Consider the following 20,125-nt stretch of genomic DNA (forward strand, 5'->3'; position numbering starts at 1 on the left):
ATTAATTGGGTCTTGTATTTAGATAACTATTGTCATAGAAAAAGGAGGACCTCTACCAACTATTGCCAAGCAGATGGTACCCGGCCAAGCAACGAAGCAGAGACCTCTAACTACTTCGCCCCTTTACAGCAGTAAGTAGCTCCAGATGACCTCCGCCCATACTCCCTGGCCTGGTACCCCCTATTTTTATTAAACAACAGAGTGGGGAATGTAAGCATTATGCCCACCTTTGGTCCTCAGCTCCACCCAGACCTGAGTTCCTCCCTGCCCTGGAGTTCCTGCTATACTGCTGGCCCTCCCTCTCTCCACCCAGACTCACCTGAGCTCCCATCTACCTCACCCCTAACTACAGACTCAGCTGCTACCTAGATAGTAGAAGCTGCCAAGCACTTTCTCTTCAGGGCAAATATGGCTCCTCTAATAAACCTTGTAATAATCTTTCTCCTATGCCTGCCCGCTTCTGCGTGGTCCCCTGGGATGGATATAACAGATCCTTTCAACGCCTGAAATTCTAGCTACTCAGGAGGCTGAGATCTGAGGATCATGGTTCAAAGCCAGCAGGACAGGAAAGGCCATGGGACTCTTATCTCCAATAAACCACTCAGAAAAGTGAAGTGGTGCTGTGGCTCAAGTGGTAGAGCACTAGCCTTGAGCTGAAGAGCTAAGGGACAGCGCCTAGGCCCAGAGTTCAAGCCCCATGACCAACAAAAATAAAAAAAAATTCTAAAATAAAGGGCTAATTTTGCTGTCAACTTTAAGACATGGTATCATGTCTTAAATTATTTGTCTTAATATTAAACCAAGTCATTGCCTTCATTAAATTTATGCAGATTTTCTTATTTGAGTTTATCATAACTGGCTGATATAAAACTAATCTGTATATCTGAGGAATCTGGGCTATAATATACAAGAAAAGAGACTTATTCTAAAGTTCAAAAAGCAGAAAAAAATTCAAAATCTTGTAAAAAATTTAACTCTTTCTATGCAGTTGTAGTATTTATGTTGTTCTTAGAAACAAAAAAATTTTCACTCAAATACAGTCAAGCCTCATGCTAATTAAAATAAGAAATAAGCACAAATAATTTCCTGGATATGCTCTCTGCATTATGCATGTATATAAGACTTTTTTTCAATACTCACTAAGAATATACTCTGATATGCATATAAAAAAAATACAATTGCAAGCAGGGTACCGGTGGCTCATGTTTGTAATCCTAGCTACACAGGAGGCTGAGATCTAAGGATTTGAGGTTCAAAGCTAGCCCTGGTATGAGAAGACTCTCATCTTCAATTAGCGAACAAAACAGTTTGATATGGAGTTGTGGCTCAAAGTGGTCAAGTACCAGCCTTGAGCATAAAAGCTAAGGAATGGTGCTCATACCCTTAGTTCAGGAACAGTACTGGCACAAAAATAAGTAAGTAAATTACATGAAAAAATAAAATGCAACTATAATACATGCCATCAACTAAACTATATAAAAAACAGACTTGTGGAATCCTAATAGAGCCATAGTTTATGTAATGTTAAGTACCACAAAATATGAATTCTGGACTAGATCTGGCAAGTCCTGTGATATCAGCAATTGAGACCTGTCCTTTTACTTGTAGGACACCCAACATTTGCAAAGTATATTCATCCTACAAAGACCCAGCAGTCTGGAACCTCCCATAAAACCCTCATAATCTTTAACCTGCTACAAATTCTAGAAATTTCTATGTTCAGGGAAATAACTATGTATGTACAAAGACTCACATATAAATGTGTTTGCTCTTAAAACTTCAATAACTTAGCCAGGTCTAGTGGTTCGCGCCTGTAATCAATCCTAGCTACTCAGGAGACTGAGATCTGAGGACCACTGCTCAAAGCCAGCCCAGGGACAGAAACTCTGTGAGACTCTTATCTCCAGTCAACTACTCACAAAAGGCTGGAAGTGGGGCTGTGGCTCATGTGGTAGAGCACTGGCCTGCAGCACAAAGAGGCTTAGGAACAGTACCGAGACCCTGAGTTCAAGCCTCAAGACTGACAAAAAAAAAAAGGCAGTAACTTCAGTGTCTAACATCAAGAAAATAAATGATGGTGTTTATATGTAATAATGTGCTGCTACATTAATGCTTACAATAATACTTACAATAATGCCAAAAGAGAAAAAGTAGCTACAAGCAGTATAACAGTATAAATACAAAAGAAATGTATACAGATACATACTTTATAATACATACTAAGTGAATATACAAAAATTTCAATACTGGCTGTAACTGAGTAGCAGGATTACATATTTTTATTTTCTTCTATGCTATTTTATGTATACTTTCAGCCATCTTTAATTCCTTGTAATGCTATACATACCATTAGAATTATTTTTCAAAGAACATTAAGTCCTTGGAAATCAACTGCAAAAACAACACCTCTGCCTTCAAAAAAAACTCTTCTCAAAAAACAAACAAACAAAAAAAAAACTCTTCTCAGTTGAAATTACCTAAGCTGGCTGATGAACTATAACACTTAAAATTTAAATATGAGCTAAATCTACTTTAAAGAGATAGAAACATTATTTCTTACAATGAACATATAGTGTACCTACAGTTAGCTGCATCTCACTAGACTGACTGTCTTCAGCACCCGGTTCATATTCTGGATCTGCTGCAAGACCACATTCCCCGGACAGAGCTCTCTTGGCTTCATGTTGCAAAACTGCTGTGTGTGGAAAAAATTTTGAATTATAAACCAACCCATACTTGTTTTCATTGTAACACTGTTTGTGCTGATTTTTGTTAACATTCTGAAAAGTAGCCTAGACATAATGGACTGAAAAATCTTGGTGTGGGATGTCACTTCACAATATATTATCATAAATATTTGCCATTATAAACAGTATTAAATAGATTTCTTCAGTATGTAGTGAAGCTGGAGAGACATGTTAGAGATTAGGGTTATCTCTAGTCTGCAGAACCCTATTGTATACCATTTTAGTGTTCTTCATTTTTTGTTCCAATTCCTACTGGGCTGTTACAAAAGAAAATTCAAACTTGGGATTAGAGTCTGTTATTAGGAAGATACACTACCTCTTGTGACTATATATTACCAGCTGGGGATGTGGTAGAGAGCCTGTCAAACTCCAATACTAGCCCCTTCAAAATTAAAGAAGACAAGCTAAGTGTTGGTGGCTCAGCCTGTAATCCTAGCTACTCAGGAGGCTGAGATCTGGGAATTGTGGCTCAAACCAGCTCAGGCAAAAAAGTCTGTGAGACTCTTATCTCCAATAAACTATTGAAAATTAGGAAGTGGAATTGTGGCTCAGATGGTAGGGACCTAGCCAGCCTTGAGAGAAAAAAAAAAAAATCTCAGGGTATCATCTCAAGAGTGGCACCAAAAAAAAAAGACACCATTATTATTAGATGCTGCTTTTTGAACTAGAGTATGTTCAAACATAGTTACCTGTCATTTTAAGAGTCTCTCTCTGTAATGCTCTGGTGACTGGTATTCGCTGGTACCAGTGTCCAACACCTTCAACTTCCCAAAGTAGTTCATGGTCTCCTGGATACTTTTCAACATACTGCTTGGAAGCTAAAAAACATATTTAAAATTTTCTAGAAATCTCAAATATCAACAGTTATGTAAAAGAGAAGATATAAGGTAAGCTGCCCAACTGACTTAATAGAAGAAGTATAATCTTAATACCAAAATGCCACTAACAGAACTTAAGAAAGTACACAACAGTAGTCTCATTTATGAAAAAAATCCTGTAACAGGGCTGGGAAGATGGCTCAGTGGTAGAGTGTTTGCCTTGTATGCATGAGGCCCTGGGTTCAATTCCTCAGCACCACACAAGCAGAAAAAGCTGGAAGTGGTAGTGTAGCTCAAGTGGTAGAGTGCTAGCCTTGAGCTCAAGAGCTGAGGGACAGTGCCCAGGCCCAGAGTTCAGGACCCACAACCAACAAAAAAAAAAAAAAAAAAATCCTGTAACATTTCAAATGAAATGTTGAACATTAATATAAAAAAGTATATATATAATTATTTCACTTGGAAGTGTAAGAAATCTATATAGTTTAAGAAACATATCATTTAAAAAAAACTATATCCGTGGGAAAACCACAATTTGGCAGTTCCTTAAAATGTGCAACACAGAATTTACAGTTCTACTCTCAAGTATGTATTCAAAAGAATTGAAAACAAAAAAATCAAACAGATCAGTAAACCACAGTAAACCACTGTTCACAGCAATAGTACTCACAATAGCCAAACATAGAAATTTATGTCCAACATATGAACAAAAAAAATAAGAGTACAATCATACACTGGAATACTGTGTTTAGTGAAATAAACCAGAGCCAGGAGAACAAACACTGTATGATTCCACTTGTGTGACGTAGCTAGAATATAAAAGTTCAAAGAGACCCAAAGGGCTGGGGGAAGAAAAGAAGGGGTATTATCATTTAGTGGGGTAGACAATCATGTTGAGGATAGAATCATACTGGATATAAACAGTGATGATGAAGGTGTAACTTCTGATATGGAAGTGGGTAGACATTTCTTTTTTTTGAGAAGACTCCATCCAGGCAAAGAACAAGAGACACTGGAAATTGATTATATCAAATTAAAAAGTTTCTACACAGCAAAGGAAACAATCAACAGAGAAGAGACAACCTAGTCCACTTACCTGTGTACATTAGAGAAGACAATGGATAGCGCAATCCAAGCGCATCATCTGTAAAGGAATCAACAAAATCCTCCAGCATAAGAAGCCCACAGTCTTTGCCTCTGTGTTTCTTTCTTATAAACATTGTATCAAGAACTGGCAGTTGGTAACTTTGGGTAAGATATGAGGTACATAAGCTTCCTGCAATAGTAAGAACAGAAAACCAACAACTTTTCATATTAAAATATGTATACACTTAATGACATGAATTAATCTTTTCTAAAAACATTTAGTTATTCTCCTACTCAAGAAAAATGTTCAGGAAATATGTAAATGCTATAGCAAAGTATTTCCAGCTTTTATTACCTATTATATTTATGTTTTATTATATATTATAATGTATATATGTGATCATTAGAAAAACTATGTACTTATGTATCATACTACCATTTTATAAAACATATACTTGACTATGTATGATATATATTATCACTCCCTATAGGCATGTAACTTTAAAACTTATCAACCTTCACAATACCAGAGTATTTGATGCTTAGATACATGAAATATTTCATTCCAACCTTAACTAGAAAACCAATTATTGTCACTTTTTCCCTAGTGTGTCCTGTCTTGTTCAATCTTCTTGACAATGGTAAAAAAAAAAAAAAAAAGAATTTGTTCCCCAAGTTCTCAAGACTATGGTCTATGGACTAGAAATAACTGGAAACATACATCATACAATTGGCTAAATTAGCACTTTCTTTTTTGCTGTGGAGCTATTTCTAGATGTACTTTATATATATACATATTAATGTATATATATATATAAGTACATATATATACATACATATATATTTAATGTTAAACAGGAAAAATAATTTCTGCTGTCCAAGTATTTCTCTTCTTATTACATGGTGATACATTTTTTAAGAATATTGCTGTGCATTTAGGCATTGGCTGTCCATTTTAGCTCATTTAATATGAGTTTGCTTTGTTTTTAGACAAATTCTTGTTATGTAGCACAGGCTGGCCTCAAACTCACCTCATATTCTTGCTATGTAGCCTAGGACTACACCCACTCACCCATAAACTACCAAGCCCAGCCCTAATATGTCAACATGTTATCAATTAGGGTACATGGCCAGGTCTTTCACCTTCCATTCATTTTATTAACTCAAACCACTAATCAATATATTGCCCTTATTTGCCTCATATAAAGAAATTTCTTATTTTTAGATCATTCACATAATTTTGGTTTTTTTTTGTTTTTTGTCGGTCGTGGGGCTTGAACTCTGGGCCTGGGTGCTGTCCCTCAGCTCTTCAGCTCAAGGCGAGCGCTCTACCACTTGAGCTACAGCGTCACTTCCGGTTTTGTGGTGGTTTATTGGAGATAGGAGTCTCACGGTCTCTCCTGCCCGGGCTGGCTTTGAACCGCGATCCTCAGATCTCAGCCTCCTGAGTAGCTAGGATTACAGGCGTGAGCCACCAGCGCCCGGCTTAATTTTGGATTAAAATTTTAATTCAAACATGAAACAATGTTAGAGAGCAAAGATCTCACAAATTAACTTTCACCAACATACTTTCATAACTTGAGGGATATATTAAGATTTTTTTTCCTTTTTAGTTCAACTAAATTATTTATGATTTAACTGGAGAACTTCAATAATTTTTAGAAGTATCCATTTTTATGTAAAGTAGGTCATATTATATAGCTAAATTTTATATTTTAAGTGCTGATATGAATTCAGGATAGATTGTTACATGAACCAAACAATTAGTCACGCAGTCTAGCTAAATGTGGCCATTATCAATTCTGAAACCAAAATTTTCTCTCTCTTTTTTTAGGTCCATGACCAGTACTAAAACTCAGTAGGGGGTGTCACCTTCACTCACTGGTTAGTGCTTTACCAAATGAGCCATGCCTCCAACTCTAGAATTTTCTCATAACTGTAGTAGTGACTATGAAATAAGACACTGTAAGTAACAATAGTTCAAACTACCAACCAAGAATAAGTGAGAAGAGAAAGAAATAGCTCAAGTTATCAACACAAAGTCTAAGGATCTTTTTTTAAAATCTATTGTGCATATTGCAGATTCCTTCAAAAAATACTCATATTCAATTTTCAAACTGGAAAATTAGACCTGTATTCAAAATACTTAAAGAACTCTATCTCAAAATGGAAAAAGAAAAGGAGAAAGAGAAAAATAACTCACTTACAGACTAAATGTAGATTAGTAGTTGGTGTCCAGGGACTTTAGGGTAAGAGAAATGGGAAGTGACCACTATGGCTTCTAGTGGCTGTTAACAGTGGGTAAGGTGTTTGCTTGAGGACAAGGAGAGACAGGTAAAAGAAAACTTTTGGGCTTAAAATAAGGCTCAGGTGATAGAGTGCCTGCCTAGCAATCACAAGGCTCTGATTTCAAACCATAGTGTTACAAAAAAAAAAAAAAGAAAGAAACCTTTTATGTTCATATGTCCACTGTCTTGATTGTGATATATATGACAAAACAAAACAAACTGCAAGTTTAAATATGCCAATTTTATGTATATACATAATAAATGTGGAACTATTTATTTGTTTGTTTGTTTTCGTTCGTGGGGCTTGAACTCTGGGCTTGGTCGCTGTCCCTCAGCTCTTCAGCTCAAGGCAAGCACTCTACCACTTGAGCCACAGTGCCACTTCCGGTTTTCTGGTGGTTTATTGGAGATAAGAGTCTCACGGACTTTCCTGTCTGTGCTGGCTTTGAACCGTGATCCTTAGATCTCAGCCTCCTGAGTAGCTAGGATTACAGGCATGAGCCACCAGCGCCTGGCCTGGAAAATATTTTTAAAAGCAGTAAGATAGGCACGCAAATGTTGACCAAGATGTAGAGAAACTATAATCCTTGTATGATACTCATAGGAATGTAAAATGGTGCAATAACTTTGAAGGTTTGGAAATTCATTTACAAATGAAACACAAGAGTTACCACATGACCAGCAATTCCATTTCCAGGTATACAGATTAAGAGAAATGAAGTATACATTTGGTTACTCAAAACAGAAAAACATTAGAAAGAACCCAAGTCTATCAACTAATGAAAGATTAAAAAAAAAAAAGTAGAATACTTAATCATGAAAAGCAAGGAAGGACTGATACATATTATAATGTGGATGAGACTTGGGGAGAAAAAAGGCCAGCAACAAACCATATGTTGCATGATTCCATCATCTATCGGATATATTCAGTTGATTCATGGTTACCAAAGCCTGGGTAGCTTGCAATGCAGAATTTCCATTTGTAATGCTAGCTGCTTAGAAGGCTAAGACCTGAGATCAAGGTTCAAAATCAATCCATACAGACAAATCTGAGGGACCCTTATCTCTTGGAAAAGTAGTGGCACAATCCTGGAATAAAACACTGATCAGACTAGAAGGGAATGGCATACTCTCTTTGTGTGTGCCAATCCTAGGGCTTGAACTCAGGGCCTTGGCACTGGCCCTCACTTTTCTTTGCTCAAAGTTAATGCTCTACCACTTGAGCCACAGCAATGGCAAGGTTTTTAACTGATAGTGTTACACAGAAAGCAAGCCCTCAATAAAAAGTTATAAATTAACACGCATTCCAAAGGTCTGTGAGATGTAGGATATTCACTTAGAGCCAGTGTGAGCAGCAAAACACTGACAATTTACATAGGAACTGCCTTATAAAACAACTATGTTTTATTTTATAAATCATACCTCAATACCAATCTTTTATACAATGCAATGAAATTCTATTAAACCTTTTTATCACCACAGTGCAATAATATTTCTGAATACACTTAAATAACTGGCTCTATTTCAAACACACACATGAATTAAATATGAAAGGAGACCTGAAATATTTAGCATAAAGTAATTAGCATTTAAAGTGATATATGTTTTGTTTGTATTTTGTGGAAAAAGAATGGCCTTTCTTTTATTGACTATCTGAACTCTCATCACAAATCTATTATAATTATAGGATTAAAGCTATCAGTCACAGTTGGGGGCTTGAGGCTCACACCTGTAATATTAACTACTCAGGAGGCTGAGATGTGAGGACTGAAGTTTGAAGCCAGCCCAAGCAGAGAAGTCCCTGTGAGACTCTTATCTCAATAAACTACTCAAAAAACAAAAACAAAAAAAAAGGCTAGAAGTGGCGCTGTGGCTCAAGTGGTAGAGCGCTAGCCTTGAACACAAAGAGGCTCAGGGACAGTGACCAGGCCCTGAGTTCAAGGCCCATGACCAGCAAAAAAAAAAAAACAAAACACTATCATTTACTACTGATCTTCAAATCAACAGTGAATTTGGTAAGATCTTTAGACTGTATCTTATCTTAACAGAAGACTTGTTTGGAAGATTTATAATGGAAATAAGGAAGACTTTTTTCATTATTCCAAGTGTGGCAGGTTTGGTGAGTACACAACAGTAGGCAGACTTGAATAGTTTAGTGGTAACCAAGCATGGGGGTCTATATGCACTAAGTAAGCAGACAAGAGCTTTCTATTCAGTGGCTCTATGGAGCTGAGAAAATTATGAGGGTGAAGAAGCTGTACTAGTCATCAAAATAGTACCAAAAATACCAAGTAGGAATACTATATAATATGCAGTACATATTAACAAATACAGTCTGAGTGTTTAAAATGGAGATCTCCATAACATACTTTACATAACTTTTAAATACTTACCTGTAGGTTTAACTGAATAAAACCCAATAGCCTCTCCTTTCTTCCACAGAATCTTAGCATAATCAGTACTGCTGTGACACAGGAACGGGATCTCATTTCTCTCCATTTCTTGTTTTCTATAAATAATTCGATTCAGAACATACAGAACCACTCTTTCCCCAAGAGTGCTCACCTACAAATGGAGTTGGACAACAGGCAGAGCAGTTACAATATGCAGCGCCATTAGGAAATTTTACTCATCTTGCTCTCTGAACCCACACCTCCTACTGGCATTCACAGCACTCTGAATACAATAAATTGTAAGCCATTTTATCATCATAGAGTTGACGTTAATCATTCATGACAGTAACAACCCATTTCCAAAAGCACATTTTATGCATGGAATACTGTCTCTCAGCAAATTCAAAACCAGGAAAAACAGGTTCCCAATGCACCAGGAGCCTAGCATCTCTTTATTCTTCATGCTTCCATGCTGAGACCCAAGGTCTCCTCATATTTTTAACTGCTATCCACTACATGCCCTGCTTAGACTCTCTCTGGCCCCATTTCAGCCTCCACAAAAAAAAAGAAAGAAAAGAAAAGAAAGTTATCCCCTGAAGACTTTAAGAGCAATTACCTCATTTGATGAAGGAAACCATAATCATACCCTTGGGAAAAGGCATCTGCCTCTTGTTTTTCAGGTTCTTTTTTTTTTTTTTGGATCTGGTCGTGGGGCCTGAACTCTGGGCTTGGGTGCTGTCCCTCAGCTCTTCAGCGAACCCAGGGCGTCAAGCATGCAAGGCAAGCGCTCTACCACTGAGCCACCTTCCCAGCCCAAGAGTATGATTTTTTAATATAAGTTGAGGAATAGGACAGTTGACTCAGTTGAGATGCATTAGACCTGTCTTTCTTCAAGAGAATAATGACTTTCTTAGAGATGTACTACTGTGTTGTTGTTTTTTTTGTTTTTGTTTTTTGTTGTTGTTGTTGATCATGGGGCTTGAACTCTGGGCCTGGGCGCTGTACCTCAGCTCTTCAGCTCAAGGCTAGTGCTCTACCACTTGAGCCACAGCACCACTTCCAGCTTTTTTCTTATGTGGTGCTGAGGAATTGAACCAAGGGCCTCATGCATGCAAGGCAAGTGCTCTACCACTGAGCCACCTTCCCAGCCCCAGGTGTCTTATCTATACTTACCTTAGTTCCCCACTACCACCCCTACACCCCTCTGCTAGACCAGATGAACAAAGACTGTGGCCTGGGGGAAGGGCTGTGACACACAGACTTAAGGCAATCACAGACCAGAAGCACTACTTCACCTTCTACACATGAGACCTATGGTCACAGTGACCCAACAACATCCACAGCCTTTTAACATTCAATAGCCATCTATTCCCTACAGAAATCTTTAGCACTAAAAACAAGGGTTGGGCTGGGAAGGTGGCTCATGGAAGAGCACTTGCCTTGCATGCATGAGGCCCTGGGTTTGATTCCTCAGCACCACATAAGCAGAAAAAAAAAAGGGCGGAAGTGGCGCTGTGGTTCAAGTGGTAGAGTGCTAGCCTTCAAGTGGCAAAGAGCTGATGGACAGCACCCAGGCCCAGAGTTCAGGCCCCATGACCGGACCCAAAAATAAAATAAAATAAAAAATAAAAACAAGGGTTCTGTTCATAAAGTCTATAGACCCTCAAGTACTTCTAAAAGAAGACAACTTCATCTTCTGATCTGTGGAGTAGAGAGAAAGGATTAACTATATGCATACACTAGTGCCAAAAGTATCCCTGGTAGGGATCTACCATACAAAACAATACACTAAATGGCAGAACTGATTAGCACTAACTGACAAGATCATTCCTTCCTTTCAGTCCCAATTAACATAATTTTTTTCCTCAAACTGAGCTGGAATCTATTTCACAAAAATCATATTATGAAATTCTGCAGCTACAGAAAACTAGTTATTTGAATACAGCCATGATACTCCTCTAAAGTTTATACCAAAACTAAACATTATAACAATGAAAGAAAAGGCTAAACTAACAGTGTGAGGTACTCTTGTCAACTTGCTCCTTTGAAAATGTTCCAGATCTTTAACGTCCCTCTACAAGTCGGGCACATGGCCATTATAATTACAAACACTGAACAGACTGATGAGACAGTGGGGTTTTCAAGACAAATTCAGAGGTTTTATCAACATATCAGAAAAAATGAAATAAGGTTTATAACAAGTAAGTCAATTGTTCAAGGTCCTGTGTTTATGAAGTAGTAATAATAGATACTCTCTCCTATGATTTTATGATCAATTTTTCTTTAATGTAATATCTGAGTCAGGCACTGGTGGCTTACTCCTATAATCCTAGCTATTTAGGAGGCTCAGATCTGAAGAGCACTGTTCAAAGCCTGAACAGTGGGGAAAGTCATAGAAACTCTTATCTCCAATAAACCACAAAAAAGATAGAAGCAAAGCTGTGGCACAAGTGGTAGAGCACTAGCTGTGAGCAAAAAATCTCAGGGATAGCACTCAACACTCAGGCCCTGAGTTCAAGCACCAAGACCAGCATACGCATACACTCATACCCTCATATACACATACATATACACACACACACTCACAAATTAATACAATATCCAGAAGGAACAAACAATACTAACTATACTACTTTCCTTCCATCTTTTCTTCCCTTTGGAGTGTGATCTCTTCCAAAGTTTCAAACTCAAAAAGGAGAAACAGTAACAACACAGTAACCTGCAAGATTCTCACTTTTCTATTCTAGATTTCAAGGCTTTTTGAGATCATTTCCTTGTTTCTTCTGATTGGTTCAATTACCCCACAAAATTGAAAAAAAGTAGTTGACACTAGTTGACAAGATTTTACAGATTTAGCCTATCCTAAAAACCTTTCAGAGGACAAGTATCAGGGTACATATTTGTTTTTTAGGACACGTATAGGGTACATATTTGTATCTGTTTATTCCCCAAAGCAAGTATTTCTTCCTGTTAGGATTAATTAACAAGATTTATGCATCTATTAAAAAACAGTAGTGGGGGGCTGGGAAGGTGGCTCAGTGGTAGAGCGTGCCTTGCATGCATGAGGCCCTGGGTTTGATTCCTCAGCACCACATAAGCAAAAAGAAAAAAGCTGGAAGTGGCGCTGTGGCTCAAGTGGTAGAGCGCTAGCCTAGAGCTGAAAAGCTGAGGGATAGCACCCAGGCCCAGAGTTCAGGCCTCACGACCGGACCCCAAAAAAAAAAAATCATACTCTTCCAGAAGGAAGATGTTAACACTTCATTTTACAACTTGATTTCTATAGTTTTTCTCTCTTATATATACTCGTCCTGTATCCCTGCACTGAAGCTGGCTGGCATCTACTTAATCCCCAGAAGAGGCCAGAAAGCTGTGCATCATGGCCTCCAACAACTTGGTTATTCCCCAACTAAAGTAGGATAGGCTAGCATGTAAGACTCAACCAACAAACCAATTTTACAGTTAATCACTCCTAGAGACAAGAGAAGCTCAGCAACCACAGTCCCTCCTTAGGCAGATAAGAAAAATCAGAATCTCAAGTGGATAAAGGTAACCGCAGTTCAACTAACCTATAAGTTAGTTCCTCTCAGAAACATTTGGAATCATATAAAACAGAGGAAGCCTAACTTGAGGGTTGATTCCTTATAAGAATAAAATACCAATATAATGTAGCATGGTTATAATAAATGGGGAAATAAGCTATCCCATTTAAACAGTGAATTATAGGACCTTTTGTTACCTGCTTAAGTCCCTCTCTTGAAGGAACAGATGTTTTCACAATATCATCAATGGCCCACCACTGATCAGCAAGGTAAAGTGCCACAGCTAAAATAGAATAAATGATGATTAACATTTAAGTCTTAGGCGTTAATATAAACAATTTTATTATTTAGTAAGGTTCATGTAGTCACTCTTAAATATATCTACACTTTGTTTTCCTCATTTTTTTGATAGTGCTAGGACTTAAACCCAAGAACCCAGGCCTTTACTACTAAGTGTTTTACTAAGCTACATATTCAGTACCTATACACACACTTTATACTATATGATACACTGTAACCCCATTTGTACAATTTTATTTTATTTTACCTATTAAACAATTAATTTAAAACATTAAAAGAAACTTCCTTCAGATAGCAACCTTCTTTTTTTTTTCTTTTTTTGGGTCCCATCATGGGGCCTGAACTCTGGGCCTGGGCACTGTCCCTCAGCTCTTCAGCTCAAGGCTAGCGCTCTACCACTTGAGCCACAGCGGCACTTCCAGATTTTTTCTTTTTGCTTATGTGGTGCTGAGGAATCGAACTCAGGGCCTCATACATGCAAGGCAAGCGGTCTACCAATGAGCCACCTTCCCAGCCCCATATAGCCACCTTCTTAATGAATTCCTATTTGAAGAAAAACACCTCAGTTAACAAAATCAAAGCAAAAAGGAGACCTGTAAGTGAATCCTCGGGTGCAAAAAGAGCAAGAATTTTCTGAGTCTGATCTCCACCATAAAGAGGTACAAAGCCTACACTTGAGAGGCTAATGGGAATCTGAAAGGATAACAGATTTAAGATTAGTAAAGTGGTTGTTAAAAAATAGATAACAAAACACTATTTGCTAAAACATTAAACTTTCCTTACATTTATTTTTATTATAAAACTTAATTTCATAGAACATAATATACCTAGTTTCTCAAGAAAAGAGAAAAAAATACAGAAAGTAAACTCAGTCAAACTTTTAGAACAATTGTGCTGTCTGGGGAGTGAAAGTAAAAATTTATTTCAACAAATATTACTAAGCCCTAGACATACCACTAAATAAAAACAAAAGCAACTGTAACTTACCATCTTTACCGGGACTACATGAGGAAGACATTGATCATTTTCTAGTAAAAGAAACTAGTTAGGCACATTTATTTTTCAGTATGATACATGCAATATTTTAATGTTCTTTTTTTTCTTTTTTTTGGTCAGTCCTGGGGTCTGAACTCTAGGCCTGGGCGTTGTCCCTCAGCTCTTTAGGGCAAGGCTAGCAACTCTACCACTTAAGTCATAGTGCCATTCTGACATTTTCTGCTTTTATGGTGCTGAGGAATCGAACCCAGCTCTCATTCACACAAGGCAAACATTCTACCACTGAGCCACTTTCCCAGCCCCTATTTTAATGTTATTTCTGCCTTCATTAACCCAGTACTAATTCTTCATTTACATTCCATATTAATGAATTACAAAATATTGGTGCTAAAGAAGACTTGAAATCTTACATATCCATATAATTTCTAGAAGACAAATCTGAGGCCTAAAATGATTCTTCCAATCTTATTTCACAGTGGAATTCAAATGATTCCAAGTCTAAGGGTCCATCATCGATTATTAACTAGAAATTCTAATTTTACTATTTTTAAAAAACCAAAGATTCATGACACAATAATGTAATATGTCTTCCTGATTTTTTAATTAAAAAGAAATTTCTCAACTCAAAATCCAAATCTAAACTAAATTTTAGTTCTAGTTGGTAACTAGTCAGCATAATAACTTTTTATTTATAATTTGAAAGACAAACATTTAACAATAATTTGTGGGTTTTCTCTTTTTAAAAAAATCAGTCATGATCCTCTATTCAACCAATACTAACACATTTTCCTAATAAAGATTTCAAAACAGAGTAGCAAATACTAAAATGAATATTTAGAAAAGAATGCAGATTTTATGCAGAAACTTGGCCAAACGATTGTCAAAAATCACTGAAGTCCTTACCGTAAGATTGAGAAAAGAAAAATATTCTGGATTTTCAGGGTCTCCACACCTTAAATCTGACATGTAATCTTCAGCAGAACTTTCTAATTCCTCATGACTGCAGTTATTCAGCAAATCCACGGGGAAGGCCATCTTCCTTAACAAACAATATGAACAGCTTGCTTCAGAATAGGAAATGCCATCTTCCCTACAGACAAAAATTCTGTGATTTTGCTAGATTTCATTGTAGCAGGTTTTCTATTGTCTATGCCAAGATATTTTAAGCCTGTTTATTTAATCAGATATATAAAAGGAAAAAAAATACTTTCTAACATATTTAATCTGTTTTAAAAATGGCAACGAAATAAGAATTCATGGATTCTTTTTTCAATGATAAAAATGTATGTAATTATATAGATGTAAGCCATACAATATACAAAAATATACATAACTTCATATATAACTTCATATCTATATTATATACCTATATTTTCAGTTGTATATGTGTATATACATTATATATACTTATACATATACATATAACTTCATACATATAGATATATAGTTTATGTATACAACCCTCAACATAAAAAACCCTTACAAAAGGACACAAAGCAGGTCAGGTGTTGGGGGCTCACACCTGTAATCTTAGATAATTGAGCGGCTGAAATTGGAAGGAATATAGTTCTAGGCAAGCCCAGACAAAAAAAAATTGCAAGACCCCATTTCAAAGGAAAGAAACTAAATATGGTGACATATATCTATCATCTCAGCTATCACAGGAAGTATAAAATGGGACGATCATGATCCAGGCAAGGGCCCAGGAAAAAAAGGGAGACCCTGTTTCAAAGCAAAGTGCTTAGGGAACTTTTTGAAATGATGCAAATGTCCCACAACTGGGTTATAGTGAAGAATTATTGCACAGCCCTATAAATTTACTTTAAACCTAGAAGAGAGCAAGGGAAGGGGTGACACTCTCCAAAAAGAAATATATTCATTACTTGAATTATGTAAGTGTAATACCCTTGTACATCACCTTTATAATAACAATTTTAAAATAATAAACTTCCTTTAAAAACTAGCCGTATAAATGTACTTTTTCTTTTTTTTTTGCCAGTCCTGGATACTGTCCCTGCGCTTTCTCAGCTTGATGCTAGTGCTCTACCACCTGAGCCACAACTCCACATCCTACAAATGTACTTTTTTAAAGCATTATATTGTACAATTGCAATGAGTGAATATTGTGGTACTTAAACTGCATCTGATATACAAATATCTTTAAAACACAATTATTCATTTCACTTCTTTTAAGAATGTTTTAAAATTTTTAAGCTTTATGGGTTTTTCTATTAAAGTCAAGAAAAATATAGACTCTACCACCATATAATATTTCTCAGGTATTAACCAAAGCAATTAGAGACCTAACAGTTGGGGGTGGGATGGGAAGGTAGAACTATCATTATTTGCAAATAATAGTATACCGAACTGAAAAACGGGTCTGTACAGGTGTCCGCAAGCCTCTCTTCAAAACCAGCTAAGCCTTATTCCTATGTACACCTGTCTTCCTTTTTTCTTTCTTTTAAAAAAAAATTCCATCTATTCTATCCTTTTCTAATCACTGACTACTTATCTTTAAAATGATTATTTCATTTACCCCACATACTTCATCCACTTTCTCCATCTGCTTTCTTCTTTTTTCTTTCCTTTGCTTCCATGTTTACTTTTCCTACCTAATTTTGAAATTCTTAGCTTTTTTTTTTTCTAGAGCTCTAGCACACCATATAAGAACCCTAGTCTCTTTTGTATACAGTATAATATTATGGGGGGATACAGATGATATCTCCAACTGTTTTTTACTTTATGCAAGTATCTGTTTGGTTCTAAATTAGTGAATTTATTATTGCTGAGTTATACCCCAGACTAAGGGCAAGAAATGGTACATCAACCTTACAATTCAATCCTTCCAGAACATAAAAAAATAATTCAAATGAAAGATTCAAGTGGTTACAACCTCCAGTTAACACCTTGACTTAAAAGTAAATCATAAAACACAAACATAAGAAAAAAATTTAAAGGCAAAAGAACAAATCCCACATACAGGGTACAATGATGATGAAATAGATGAAATCTCAAATACTGAACTCAAATGAATGGTGTGAAGAATGATCAACAAGGGCTGGAAAGGTGGCTCAGTGGTAGAGTGCTTGCCTTGCATGCATGAAGCCCTGGGTTCAATTCCTCAGCACCACATAAGCAGAAAAAGCCGGAAGTGATGCTGTGGCTTAAGTGGTAGAGTGCTAGCCATGAGCTGAAGAGCTGAGGGACAGCGCCCATGCCCAGAGTTCAGGCCCCACGACTGACCAAAAAAAGAATGATCAACAAATTGAGGATGATGTATACAAACACTTCAATGAATTCAAAGAGAATATATATATATGTGTATATATATATACATATATGTGTATATATATATATACACACATATATATACACAGACATATATATATATATAAGCAGCTAAATGAATTTAAAAAGATTGCAAAGAAACTGTATAAAGCTGGATGAAATCGGGAATACAATTCAAGATACAAATTTCAATACAGGAATTCTGAAAAAGTCAAGTCAAATAAAATACTGTTAATAGATTCTCCATAAACTTGATCAAATGGAAGACAGAGTATCAAAGCCAGAAGACAAAATAAATGTGTAATAAAAATCAGATAGAAACAAATAAGTACAAATAAAGCACGCAAGACCGCTAGGCCACCATTAAAAGACCAAACCTATGAATCATAGGCATAGAAGAAAACATTACAGCTAAAGGCATGGAAAAATTATTCAATAAAGAAATAGTAGAGGGGCTGGGAAGGTGGCTCAGTGGTAGAGCGTTTGCCTTGCATGCATGAGGCCCTGGGTTCGATTCCTCAGCACCACATAAGCTAAAAGAAAAAAAACGGAAGTGGCGCTGTGGCTCAAGTGGTAGAGTGCTAGCCTTGAGCTGAAGAGCTGAGGGACAGTACCCAGGCCCAGAGTTCAGGCCCCACGACCCGATCCAAAAAAAAAAAGAAATAGTAGAAAACTTTTCAATATTGAGAAAGAAATTGTCTTCCAAATAAGATGCTTCTAGGACTCCAAACATATATAAACAAAAACAGAACCATTCCACATATCATAGTTAAAACATGAACTATACAGAGTAAAAAAATATATATTGGAAACTAAAAGAGGAAAATGCCAAATCACCCATAAAAGACAAACCCACTACAATGATGGATTTTTTTTTTTAATACCAGTCCAGGGGTTTGAACTCAGGACCTGGGTACTGGCTCTGAGCTTTTTCAATCAAGGCTGGTACTTTACTACTTGAGCTATAGCTCTACTTCTTACTTTTTGGTTGTTAACTAGAGATAAGAGTCTCATAGACTTTCCTACCCAAGTGGCTTCAACCCACAACCCTCAGTTCTCAGTATCCTGAGCAAGATTATAGGAATGAGCCATCAGTGCCTGGAAATGGCAGATTTCTTAAGCTCTGAAAGAAAATAACTGCCAACCTAGACTACTATACCCAGTAAGCTAACCTTCCTAATTGGGAGAAAAACAAAAACCTTCTATGATAAACAAAAGCTAAAGCAATTCATGAACATAGAACAAACTATAGGAATTTTAACCCAACAAGAAAAATAAATGCAACGTGAGTATACAGGAAAGAATAATTTTTACCACATAAATTAATGAGCAAATAAGAGTGAGTTAAAAAATTAGTAGTAAAAAAAAATCACTAAATGGCAGGAATTATTATATCCTTTCAATAACAACTCTGAAGGTTAATGTTCTCAATTCTCAAAACTGGCTAGATGTGGTGACTCACACTCATAATCCCAGTCACTCAGGAGATAGATTGAGAAGACTATAGTCCCAGGCCAGCCAGATAAAAAGTTAATGAGATCTCAACTCCACTAACAGTTGGCCACAGTTATCCCAACTATGTGTGAAATTAAAATAGGAAAATTGAGGTCTAAGCTGGCCTGAGGATAAAAACAAGAAGACAGTATCCCAAAAATAGCTGAGGGCATGGCTCAAGTGGTACAGTGATTAGCAAGCATAAGGCAAAAAGTTCAAGCCCCTCTACTGTACCACAAAAACAAAACAAAACACTAGACAGGTAATACATCTCACTGGCAAAGAGATAAACACAGACTTAAAATGAAATGTAGCTCAGAAGTAAGCAAGAGCAGCTATCCTCATTATCTGAGAAAGCAGATTTCAAACAAATACTAGAAGACACAAAGAAGTTCATTCATATTGGTAAAGAAAATATCCATCAAAAGATTATCACAATTTAAATGTATAAGCACTGATACTGGTACACTTAATTTCATAAAGAAAACTCAAGCAGACAAAAAAGTTCAGACAGAACTCAACTCCAAAACAAGTGGGTGACTGTAATGCACTACTCATTTCAAAAGCAGGCCATCCAGACAAAACAATCAAGAAATGTCAGAGCAACATTACAGATCAAATGGATTTAACAGATATCTACAGAATAGTCTATCTCAAAAGCCACAGAATACACATTCTTCTCAGTAGTCCTGGGAACTTTCTTCAAAATTGATTGTATTTAAGCAAGTTTGAATAAATAAAATTGAAATGACCTCCTTAATTTTATCGGATAACAATGGAATAAAACTAGAAATCAGGAACTGTAGAAACTAAAAAATATATTCAAATATATGGAGCCTAAACCTTTGTAGATGATCATCAGTAAGTCACTGGAAAAATAAAGAAGGAAATTTTTTTAATGCCTAGAATCAACTAGATGCTAGTGGCTCATGCCTGTAATCCTAGCTACTTGAGTGGCTGAGAATTGAGGATCTCAGTTCAAAACCTGCCTGGGTAGGGCAAGTCCATGAGACTCTCATCTCCAATTAACTAACAAAAAGCTGAAAGTGGTAGAATTATAGCCTTCAGCAAAAAGAACTCAAGCCCTGAATTCAAGCACTGGCGTGCACACAGGCACACACACAGGCAGGCACGCACACACACGCGCACACACACACACACACACACACACACACACAC

At 36.6% G+C, this 20,125-nt stretch overlaps 1 protein-coding gene across 1 annotated transcript in view; it reads right to left on the reverse strand.

The window, feature by feature from the left end:
• Fam169a (family with sequence similarity 169 member A) overlaps positions 1 to 15,199 on the reverse strand; it is a 31,365-nt gene extending 16,166 nt beyond the window's left edge. Inside the window, exons 1-7 of the mRNA XM_042690923.1 lie at positions 15,068 to 15,199; positions 13,762 to 13,861; positions 13,066 to 13,151; positions 9,330 to 9,501; positions 4,659 to 4,838; positions 3,437 to 3,565; positions 2,583 to 2,695 (exon numbers count right to left, since the gene is read on the reverse strand). Coding sequence (XP_042546857.1) covers positions 2,583 to 2,695; positions 3,437 to 3,565; positions 4,659 to 4,838; positions 9,330 to 9,501; positions 13,066 to 13,151; positions 13,762 to 13,861; positions 15,068 to 15,199 — 912 coding nt within the window. The remainder of the gene's footprint in view (positions 1 to 2,582; positions 2,696 to 3,436; positions 3,566 to 4,658; positions 4,839 to 9,329; positions 9,502 to 13,065; positions 13,152 to 13,761; positions 13,862 to 15,067) is intronic.
• Positions 15,200 to 20,125: the final 4,926 nt, after the last annotated feature.

This window comes from Dipodomys spectabilis, unplaced genomic scaffold (assembly GCF_019054845.1).
Source record: "Dipodomys spectabilis isolate Male_0828 unplaced genomic scaffold, ASM1905484v1 ptg000140l, whole genome shotgun sequence".
Taxonomy (NCBI): domain Eukaryota; kingdom Metazoa; phylum Chordata; class Mammalia; order Rodentia; family Heteromyidae; genus Dipodomys; species Dipodomys spectabilis.